The 12,011-nt window shown below is 41.3% G+C and overlaps 1 protein-coding gene across 7 annotated transcripts in view; it reads left to right on the top strand.

The window, feature by feature from the left end:
* LOC129836228 (synapse differentiation-inducing gene protein 1-like) overlaps nucleotides 1-11,605 on the top strand; it is a 53,840-nt gene extending 42,235 nt beyond the window's left edge. For all 7 annotated transcript variants that reach the window (XM_055902102.1, XM_055902103.1, XM_055902106.1 and 4 more), the window contains one exon: nucleotides 7,133-11,605. In XM_055902102.1, the coding sequence (XP_055758077.1) occupies nucleotides 7,133-7,291 (159 nt within the window). In that variant the 3' untranslated portion in view covers nucleotides 7,292-11,605. The remainder of the gene's footprint in view (nucleotides 1-7,132) is intronic.
* The last annotated feature ends 406 nt before the right edge of the window (nucleotides 11,606-12,011 follow it).

Below are 12,011 nucleotides of genomic sequence, written 5' to 3' on the forward strand. Positions count from 1 at the left end.
ATCAAGCCTACCACTGTTGTGTCGTCAGCAAACTTAATGATGGTGTTGGAGTCGTGGTTGGCCACGCAGTCGCGGGTAAACAAGGAATACAAGAAGGGCCTAAGCACGCACCCCTGAGGGCCCCCCATGTTGAGGATCAGCGTGGCAGATGTGTTGTTGCCTATCCTTACCACCTGGGGGCGGCCCGTCAGGAAGTCCAGAATGCAGTTGCAGAGGGAGGTGTTTAGTCCCAGGGTCCTTAACTTAGGGATGAGCTTTGTGGGCACTATGGTTTTGAAGGCTGAGTTGTAGTCAATTAACCGCATTCTCACATAGGTGTTCAATTTGTCCAGGTGGGGAAGGGCAGTGTGGAGTGCAATTTGAAATTGCGTCATCAGTGCAGCTCGTGGCTGGGTTTCCCTTTGTAGTCCGTAATAGTTTGCAAGCCCTTCCACATCCCATGAGCATCAGAGCCGATGTAGTAGGATTCAATCTTTGTCCTGTATTGACGCTTGGCCTGTCTTGATGGTTCGTCTGAGGGCATAGCGGGATTTCTTATAAGCATCCAGATTAGTGTCCCGCTCCTTAAAAACGGCAGCTCTAGCCTTTAGCTCAGTGCGGATGTTGCCTGTAATCCATGGCTTCTGGTTGTGATATGTACGTACGGTCACTGGTACTTCCAGCTTTAGTTTTGGCTTGTAATCAGGAATAAAGAGGATATAATTATGGTCAGATTTGCCAAATGGAGGGCGAGGGAGAGCTTTATATGTGTCTCTGTGTTTGGAGTAAAGATGGTCGAGAGTTTTTTTTTCTGGTTGCACATGTGACATGCTGGTAGAAATTAGGTAAAATGGATTTACGTTTGCCTGCATTAAAGTCCCCGGCCACTAGGAGCCCCGCTTCTGGATGAGCATTGTCTTGTTTACTTAAGGCTTTATACAGATCATTGAGTGCGGTCTTAGTGCCAGCATCGGTTAGTGCTGGTAAATAGATGGCCACGAAAAATATATCGATGGAAACTCTCTTGGTAGATAGTGTGGTCTACAGCTTATCATGAGGTACTCTACCTCAGGCAAGCGATACCTCGAGACTTCCTTAACTTCTTGACGCTAGGGGCCAGAATGTTTTTTAAATTCTTTAAAATAACGTTCCCAAGGTAAACGGACTATTTCTCAGGCCCAGATCGTAGAATATGCATATAATTTACAGATTAGGATAGAAAACACTCCAAAGTTTCCAAAATTGTCAAAATATTGTCTGTGAGTATAACAAAACTGATTCTGCAGGCGAAAACCTGAGGAAATCCAACCCGGAAGTGCTTTTTTATTTTTTTTATCCCTGTTTCATTGCCTGCCCCTCGTCCATTTAAAGGGGTATCAACCAGATTCATTTTCCAATGGCTTCCTCAGGCTGTGACCAGGCTTTAGACATAGTTTAAGGCTTTTATTTTGAAAAATGAGCGAGATTTTTCAAAACGAGTCAGGTGTCCTTTGAGTAGTTCCTGCCCGTGAGAGGGGTAGCTCGACATTTTCTTTCTCTCTTTTATTGAATAGATTACCGTCCGGTTGAAATATTATTGATTATGTATGTTAAAAACAACCTGAGGATTGATTATAAAAAACGTTTGACATGTTTCTACGAACATTACGGATACTTTTTGGAATTTGTCTGCCTTTCAGGAACGGAACGAGGCTGTCGTTTTCTGAACATAACACGCAACCCAAATGGCGTTTTTTTGTTATAAAACTAATATTTTTATAGTTCTAGTATTGATTGATACACTCATAAATGCTTGGATTGCTTTCGCTGTAAAGCATATTTTCCAAATCTGACACGATAGGTGGATTAACAACAAGCTAAGCTGTGTTTTGGTATATTTCACTTGTGATTACATGATTATAAATATTTTTAGTATTATTTTTGAATCTGTTACTTTTTGGAATTTTCTTCTGCCTTTCAGGACCGGAACGAGCATGTGGTTTTCTGACCATAACACGCAACCCAAATGGCGTTTTTTTGTTAGAAAACTAATATTTATCGAACAAAAAGAACATTTATTGTGTAACTGGGAGTCTTGTGAGTGCAAATATCAGAAGATTATCAAAGGTAAGCGATTCATTTTATTGCTTTTCTGACTTTCGTGACCAAGCTAATTTAAGGCTAGCTGTTCTAGCATTGATTGATACACTCACAAACGCTTGGATTGCTTTCGCTGTAAAGCATATTTTCAAAATCTAACACGATAGGTGGATTAACAACAAGCTAAACTGTGTTTTGGTATTTTTTACTTGTGATTCCATGATTATAAATATTTTTAGTATTATTTTTGAATTTGGCGCTCTGCAATTCAGTGGTTGTTTAGGAAAATGATCCCGGTAACGGGATCCGTAGCGTCAAGAAGTTAATATTAGACATTGCGCACCAGCTGTTATTGACAAATGGACACATAGCACCACCCCTCGTCTTACCATACATAGCTGTTCTGTCCTGCCGATGCACGGAAAACCCCAGCCAACTGTATATTATCCGTGTCTTCATTCAAAAGTAATCATCCCCCTTGGCGTTTTTCCTATTTAGTTGCATTACAACCTGTAATTTAAAATAGATTTTTATTTGGATTTCATGTGATGGACATACACAAAATAAAGTGTATTTGAAGTGAAATATGGAAAAGTGGTGCGTGCATATGTATTCACCCCCAAGATCTGGTGCAACCAATTACCTTCAGAAGTGACATCTTTTGTTAAATAAAGTCCACCTGTGTGTCACATGATCTCAGTATATATACACCTGTTCTGAAAGGCCCCAGAGTCTGCAACACCACTAAGCAAGGGGCACCACCAAGCAAGCGACACCATGAAGACCAAGGAGCTCTCCAAACAGGTCAGTGACAAAATTGTGGAGAAGTACAGATCAGAGTTGGGTTATAAAAAAATATCCAAAACTTTGAACATTCCACGGAGCACCATTAAATCCATTATTAAAAATGTTTAAGTATATGGCACCACAACAAACCTGCCAAGAGAGGGCCGCCCACCAAAACTCATGGACAAGGCAAGGAGGGCATTAATCAAAGATGCAACAAAGTGACCAAAGATAACCCTGAAGGAGCTGCAAAGCTCCACAGCGGAGATTGGAGTATCTGTCCAAAGGACCACTTGAAGCCGTATACTCCATAGAGCTGGGCTTTGAAGAGTGGCCAGAAAAAAGCCATTTGCGTAAAGAAAAAAATAAGCAAACATGTTTGGTGTTTGCCAAAAGGCATGTGGGAGACTCCCCAAACATATGGAAGAAGGTGCACTGGTCAGATGAGACTAAAATTGAACTTTTTGTCCATCAAGGAAAACTCTGTCTGGCGCAAACCCAACACCTCTCATCACCCCGAGAACAACATCCCCACATTGAAGTATGGTGGTGACAGCATCATGCTGTGGGGATGTTTTTCATCGGCAGGGTCTGGGAAACTCGTCAGAATTGAACGAATGATGGATGGCGCTAAATACAGGGAAATTCTTGAGGGAAACCTCTTTCAGTCTTCCAGAGATTTGAGACTGGGACGGAGGTTCACCTTCCTGCAGGACAATGACCCTAAGCTTACTGCTAAAGCAACACGTGAGTGGTTTAAGGGGAAACATTTAAATGTCTTGGAATGGCCTAGTCAAAGCCCAGACCTCAATCCAATTGAGAATCTGTGGTATGACTTAAAGATTGCTGTACACCAGCGGAACCCATCCAACTTGAATCAGCTGGAGCAGTTTGCCTTGAAGAATGGGCAAAAATCGCAGTCGCTAATTGTGCCAAGCTTATAGAGACATACCCCAAGAGACTTGCAGCTGTAATTGCTGCAAAAGGTGGTATTGACTTTGAGGGGCTGAGTAGTTATGCACACTCAAGTTTTCTGTTTTTTTTTGGTCTTATTTCTTGTTTGTTTCACAACTTAAAAAATTGCATCTTCAAAATGGTAGGCATGTTGTGTAAATCAAATGATACAAACCCTCCAAAAATCTATTTTAATTCCAGGGTATAAGGCAACAAAATAGGAAAAATGCCAAGGGGGATGAATACTTTCGCAAGCCCCTGTACTCGTGATACATAAGATATTACAGTTGTTAAAACCTCTCTAGGGTACGTGAGACAGTAGCGTCCCACCTCTTCAACAGCCAGTGAAACTGCAGGGTGCCAAATTCAAAACAACAGAAATCCCATAATTAACATTCCTCAAACATACATGTATTTTACGCCATTTTAAAGATACACTTGTTGTAAATCCAGCCACAGTGTCCGATTTCAAAAAGGCTTTACGACGAAAGCAAACCAAACCAAACGATTATGTTAGGCCTATTCACAGAATAACACAGCCATTTTTCCAGCCAAAGAAAGGAGTCACAAAAAGCAGAAATATAGATAAAATTAATCACTAACCTTTGATGATCTTCATCAGATGACACTCATAGGACTTCATGTTACACAATACATGTATGTTTTGTTCAGTAAAGTTCACATTTATATCCAAAAATCGGAGTTTACATTGGCGCCTTACGTTCAGAAGTTCCAAAACATCCTTTGATTTTGCAGAGAGCCACATCAATTTACAAGAATACTCATAATAAACATTGCTAAAAGATACAACTGTTATGCATGGAATCTTAGATGCACTTCTCCTTAATGCAACCGCTGTGTCAGATTTCAAAAAAGCTTTACGGAAAAAGCAAACCATGCAATAATCTGAGTCGGCGCTCAGAGCCCAATCAAGACACAAATATATCCACCATATTTTGCAGTCAACAGAAGTCAGAAATAACATTATAAACATTCACTTACCTTTGATGATCTTCATCAGAATGCACTCCCAGGAATCCCAGTTCTACAAAATGTTTGTTTTGTTCGATAATGTCCATTATTTATGTCCAAATTCCTTCTTGTTGTTCTAGCGTTCAGTACACTTTCTAAACTCACGACGCGCAGGCAAGTCCAGCAGAAAGTACGGACGAAAAGTTTAAAAAGTTATATTACAGTCCGTAATAACATGACAAACGAAGTATTGAATCAATCTTTAGGATGTTTTTAACATAATTCTTCAATAATGTTCCAACCGGAGAATTCATTTGTCTTCAGAAGTGCGATGGAACAGAGCTCGGTCTCACATGAACACGCATAGTCAGTGCATGTTCAGGTCATGATAGACCTTACTCAATCCCCTCTCATTCGCCCCCACTTTACAGTAGAAGCACCAGACAAGGTTCTAAAGACTGTTGACATCTCGTGGAAGCCTTAGGAAGTGCAACATTACCAATATCCCACTGTATCTTCAATAGGAGCTATAGGAGTTGAAAATCGACCAACCTGGATTTTTTCTCAGGTTTTTGCCTGCCATATGAGTTCTGTTATACTCACATCCATATTCTAGCTTTTATGGCTTTGTAGCAGGCCGTTTACTCTGGGCATGCTTTTCATCCGGACGTGAAAATACTGCCCCCTACCCCAAAGAAGTTAATGTCACGTTGGTGGGATAGTCCCGAACGGTGCTCATCCATTTTATTCTCCAGTGATTACACGTTGGCCAATAGAACGGATGGTAGAAGCTGGTTACCCACTCGCTGCCGAATTTTCACAAGGCACCCCGATCCCCGCCCCCTGTACCTCCGTCTTTTCTTCATGTGAATGATGGGGATATGGGCCTGGTCACTGGAGAAACAGTATACCCTTCACGTCGGACTCATTAAAGAAAAAGATATTTGCCCAGTTTGAGGTGAGTAATCACTGTTCTGATATCCAGAATCTCTTTTCGGTCATAAGAGACGGTAGCAGCAACATTACGTACAAAACAAGTTACAACCAATGCGAGGAAACACAGGAGCCCGTAAAATGGCAGCCATCCCCTCCAGCGCCATTCTTGGTCACACGGTTACAACTCTATTATGTGTGGCCTGCAGGAGTACTGCATGGCCGTGAGGCATAATCTTCACAATTACCATTTGCATATTATGTAATCATAGGTTCCTCTAAATGAAAACACATTCGTAGCTACCTTGAGAAGAACATGAGCTAAAACGAACAGACCATGAGTACCTCTTGAATGCTATAAGTACTATGGTTTAATTGACTATCACAGCACCGCTCTAGTCATTCCTTGTTACGACTACCCTTTCCTCACTCTCCCTCTTTCTTTGTCCTCTCTATCGCTGGCGTACTGTGTCTAAGGGATGGTGTAAAGCTGACGTCTCAGCGGGGCTCCCGTGGGACTCTGGGGCCGGCTACATGCATTAATATTTCAGCTACCCTGTCACTGGCCACATTCACACAGAAAAAAACATGGCATCAAATTCCAATCATTTTAAAAGAAAAAAAATCATAATGAAGCTTTCAATAGCCCGCAGGACTCCATCTCCTCTGACGCCCTTCCTCCCACTGCATCAGTTATTTCAATGTAACATTGTGTTCACTCTACATTAAAATGTGAAATAAAGTTTTTTGCCCCAGGGAGCCCTCACATGAGTCCATGTTATGCTCCTGTCTGAACATAGAAAATAACAAGATAAAAACATCACAATCCCTTAATCTCCTGTCTTCACCCTCCATTTACCCAAAGGACCGTTTTTTTCAACCTTGGGCCAAGCACCAGTAGGGTTATCAGCTTTCAGCCGCTACCCACCTCGTGATGAACTTTGTCTGGAATCTTTAAATGAGGATTGGGTTCATTAATAAATGTTTTGGTATTCACACTTGCACAATTTACAATGTTAGAGGGGGCCTGTCTACAGGCGGCCTTTTGATTGCTACCCATAATGCTGAAGATAAAAGGACTGCTTGCTAACAAACCAAGAATGGTCCTCAGCAAGGTCAGGGACGGTATATAGATGACATAATAAGGAATACTTCTAGGGGATTGAGCTATATTAATCAGAATATCCCTCTTTAGTCTTGATAATTTCTCGTGGACTTCAGAAGGATACAGGCCCAGTTGGCGAGTTGAGTCACAGTGGATTTCATTATTTATCCGCTGTGGGTTGCCATGTTTTGCTTAGCGCCTCCACAAGATCCCCCATACATTTCACTGGAAAGGGCCAATTTCCTGTTTAATTTCCTCCTATTAATTGGGTAATTCTGTCTCTCTCCCCTTTGCCCTCGGTCTCTCTCTCTTTCTCTCTCTCAGACGAACAAGGCGGTGTCTAAGGGGGACTTACACTTGGCCAGCTCCAGCTCCAGACGTGCCCTCTTCCTGGCTGTGCTGTCAATCACCATCGGCACAGGCATATATGTGGGCGTGGCTGTCGCGCTAATCGCATACCTCTCCAAGAACCACCACTTGTAGCCTTGCCCTGCCCCCACTGCACTGTACTGACTGCACTGGGGGTATGGTTCACTTGGGAGCAATTGAACAATGGAATATGGGCCTGCAAACTATGGGACTATCAGGATGGACAGAACCTGGCCATATGGTTGACACAATTCGTGAGCTCTAACATGAGGTTCCTGATATGGATAATGGTATTTTAACGGTCAAGTTATTCTCTCATTTTGACCAAGAAAAACTGGAGACTCTTAGTCGTTCCATACACGACTGATTGTCACGATCGTGTGGCGGATTAACGGACCAAAATGCAGCAGTTGGAAAATATGCCATCTTCTTTTATTTTTAACACGAAGATGAACACGACACAAAAACACTTTAACAAAACAACAAAATAACAAAACGACCGTGAAGCTACAAACGTTGTGCACAAACATACAGGCTACTAACGTTCTTACATAGACAATTACCCACAACCAATGAGAGCCTATGGCTACCCTAAATAAGGCTCCCAATCAGAGACAACCGAAATCAGCTGTCTCTAATTGGGAACTCATTCAGGTAACCATAGACTCTCCTAGATAACTAACCAACATAGACAACACTAGACATATACACTCAACACAAAACCATCTACTACACCCCATAACCCCTTTACCAAATAAACACCCAAAACCAACAAAACATAAACATTACCCATGTCACACCCTGACCTAACTAAAATAATAAAGAAAACAAAGAATAATAAGGCCAGGGCGTGACACTGATTTTCTTATTTAGATGTTTAAAATTGGTTTGAGTTTTACCAACGAAAAACACAGCCTGTGAGAGGTCAAACCAACATGCACTAAATATTACCTGTACCAAGAGCATACTGTACGTTTACGGGGCATGTTCAATGCTCAGTTAACGGTGAGTTGTGGATGTCCAGCTACATTCACCACACTATCAGTCACATTTGGCAGCTCCTGTCGGGGATAAAAGGGCTGCTAAAGATGTCACTCGTCCATACATTCAACCTGTATACATTTATTCTACGTCACATTGAATTGATCCGTGGCTGTCACATAGTGCAGCTCAACTGGATCATTTCTCGGGTGAATACTACAAGTCCTATAAAGTAATGTGATGGTTTATATACAGTGCCTACAGAAAGTATTCACACCGCTTGATTACAGCCTGAATTTAAAAGGGATTAAATTGAGGTTTTCATTATCACTGGACTACACACAATAACCCATAATGTCAAAGTGGAATTATGTTTTTGGAAATTTTAACAAATTCATAAAAAAATTCAAAGCTGAAATGTCTTCAGTCAATAAGCATTCTACCCTTTTTTGTCATGGCAAGCCTAAATAAGTTAAGGAGTAAAAATGTGCTCCAATAATACGTTTCATGGACCGTGTGCAATAATAGTGTTTAGCATGATTTTTTATGACTACCTCATCTCTGTACACCACACTTAAAATTATCTGTGAGGGGGGGGCAGCAGACATTGAATATCCCTTTGAGCATGCTGAAGTTATTAATTACACTCTGGATGGTGTATCAATACACCCAGTCACTACAAAGATACAGGCCACCTTCCCCACGCTTGTGGGGTATTGTGTGTACATGGGTGAGAAAGAAAATCTATTGAATCCATTTTGATTTCAGGCTGTGTAACAACAAAATGTGGAATAAGCCGAGGGGCATGAATACTTTCTGAAGGCACTGTACATTAAAGTGCCACTGCACTCCAATACAGTATCTTGGTGGCCCTATTATCTCAAGGGAGAACTGATGTCTCCTCGCAGCACAATGTCTTTTAACACAAGCTTCACACCTGAAATGTGGAGCTTTTGTTGTAACCCTACGACGGCATGCTTTTGTGTTCCGTCAGGGATAGAACGTGCACAGGCTGCAGCTCCCCAACAGAACCAGCATACACAGAGATACAGTACCTCAATGTTGATAGGCACAAATAATGGGGGGGGGGGGGGGGGGGGGGGGGGGCAGATGAGTCCTTGGAGGCAGAAGCCATGCTGTAAATACCTCTATGCTTTTTGTTTATAAACATACTGGAATTGATGTGATCATTTTTTTTTTGCAATCTTTTTTTTCTCCTGCTGTATACTGCTACTATGTCAACTGTCAATGTTTTGGAGACTCATTGGAGAGTCAGTGTTTGAGATACAAGTGCTTGCAAATGAAATGTAGTGTTATGTCTGACGTGCCTGTGGTTTCACAATCTGACTTTGGTTGGTTCAGCTGCAACGTTATTAAAATGATTGTATTTTTTCTTCATGCACAATAGCTTTGCTTATTACAACATATACAGTATTACCACATTAAATAATCTGGTCAAAATGTTTTACAGGTTAGGCTATTTTGTTGCATATGCTGTACATTATAAAATATGTAAAAAAATATATATAATATGCACAACGTAAAGGCTTCTAAAAAAACAAATATTACTTGAACACACAAAAAATGATTAAGTGTTTATTGAAATCAGCACAGACCTAAATGATGGACACTGCTCAAGCATCAGGTTTCCCCACTCACTCCTTCCCTATCCTCACCTCCACTGCACATACTAGTACAACTCTATTACATTCAGCCTTTCCCCAAGAATGACTAATGACCTGCACGCACTGCATATTTCATGGCAGCAGAAACCTCTCGCTGCCTGTCAAATATTAGCTTGCCAAGCGCCCAGACGATTCATCCATTTTACATGACATTGAGGGCGCCGTAGTAGTTAGCGCGGCTCTAAGTGCATGCCAAGACTTCCATGTCAGATAGGTGGGTTGGGAGAGGGTGGGATTTAGTTGTATCATATCTATATGTGACATGAGAGAGACTCAGTGATAAAGGCCTATTGTATTGTAGGTTGTAGGTTTTTAAGTGCTGAATGCCTTTCATGCCTTTTCTATGAATCCTCAGTGGGTCTGATCCAGGTGCTTTACACTGTGTGTCCTGGGCTAACCACTGGGAGAATAGACACACCTGCTCAGTGAATCCCGGGGACCAGGCTGATTCATACCAATAGGCTATAAGACTCTGAGTCACAGGGGCTGGAAACCCAGCAGAGGCAATTACAACAGCTAGGCTGTAAATGCAAGGATTTTGATGGTAAAGAAGATATCTACCACCTAACGTTTATGGCTATAGACAGGGTTGGGGAGTAACTGATTACATGTAATCTGATTACAAAAAAAACGAATTTACATTAGCAGCAAATGTTTTACAAATCAGATTACAGATACTTTTGAAAAACTACACTAAACATAAATATAAACACATGTAAAGTCCCATGTTTCATGAGCTGAAATAAAAGAACCCAGAAGCACAAAAAGCTTATTTCTCTCAAATTTTATGCACACATTTGTTTACATCCCTCTTAGTGAGCGTTTCTCCTTTGCCAAGATAATCCATCCACCTGACAAGTGTGGCATATCAAGAAGCTGATTAAACAGCATGATCATTACACAAGTGCACCTTGTGATGGGGACAATAAAAGGCCACTCTAAAATGTGCAGTTTTGTCACACAACGCCACAGATTTCTCAAGTTTTGAGGGAGCGTGCAATTGGCTGTTCATTTCTCTACCATAAGCCACCTCCAGCGTTGTTTTAGAGAATTTGGCAGTACGTCCAACCGGCCTCCAAACTGCAGACGCGTCATGTGGGCGAGCGGTTTGCTGATGTCAATGTTGTGAACAGAGTGCCCAGTGGTGGCAGTGGGGTTTTGGTACGAGCAGGCATAAATTACGAACAATTAACACAATTGCATTTTATTGATGGCTATTTGAATGCACTGTGACGAGATCCGTGAGATACCTTGACGAGATCCTGAGGCCCATTGTCGTGCCATTCATTCGCCACCATCACCTCATGTTTCAGCACAGCCCCATGTCGCAAGGATCTATCTGTACACAATTCCTGGAAATTGAAAATGTCCCAGTTATTCCATGGCCTGCATACTCACCAGTCATATCAAATGTCACACGTCAGCATTTTTGGGATGCTCTGGATCGACGTGTACGACAGCGTGTTCCAGTTCCTGACAACATTCCACAGGCCACATTCAACAGCCTGATCAACTCTATGCGAAGGAGATGTCGGGCTGCATGAGGCAAATGGTGGTCACACCAGATACTGATCCACATCCACTGATTTTCTGATCCACACCCCTACCTTTTTTAAAAAGGTATCTGTGACCAACAGACGCATATCTTTATTCCCAGTCATGTGAAATCCATAGATTAGGGTCTAATTACTTTATTTCAATTGACTGATTTCCTTATATGAACCCTATCTCAATAAAATCTTTGAATATGTTGCATGTTGAATTTATATATTTTTTTGTTCAGTGTAGATGATTACTTCTTGGATTACTTTTAAATTCAGAAAGGATCTTTGCGGGAAAAAAATACATTGACACCTCTCTGTTTTTGCAATGTTATGATGATTGTGCCTTTTTTCAGCATTGAAAAAAGGCACAAGTTTAAGTTTGTTGCACCTAAGCAAGTCTGACCATAAGTCGGAGAGACAACTATGATGACACACCAAAAGAGTTTGAGGATAATTTTTGTCTTCTTATATTGCCTCCTAAGGGGAAAGTAATTCCAAAGTAACTGAAAGTAATCAGATTACGTTACTGAGTTTGGGTAATTAAAAAGTTACATTACTGATGACTATTTTGGATAGTTAACTAGTAACCAATGGATTACATTTAGAAATTAACCTACCCAACCC

Source organism: Salvelinus fontinalis, chromosome 37, assembly GCF_029448725.1.
Source record: "Salvelinus fontinalis isolate EN_2023a chromosome 37, ASM2944872v1, whole genome shotgun sequence".
Taxonomy (NCBI): domain Eukaryota; kingdom Metazoa; phylum Chordata; class Actinopteri; order Salmoniformes; family Salmonidae; genus Salvelinus; species Salvelinus fontinalis.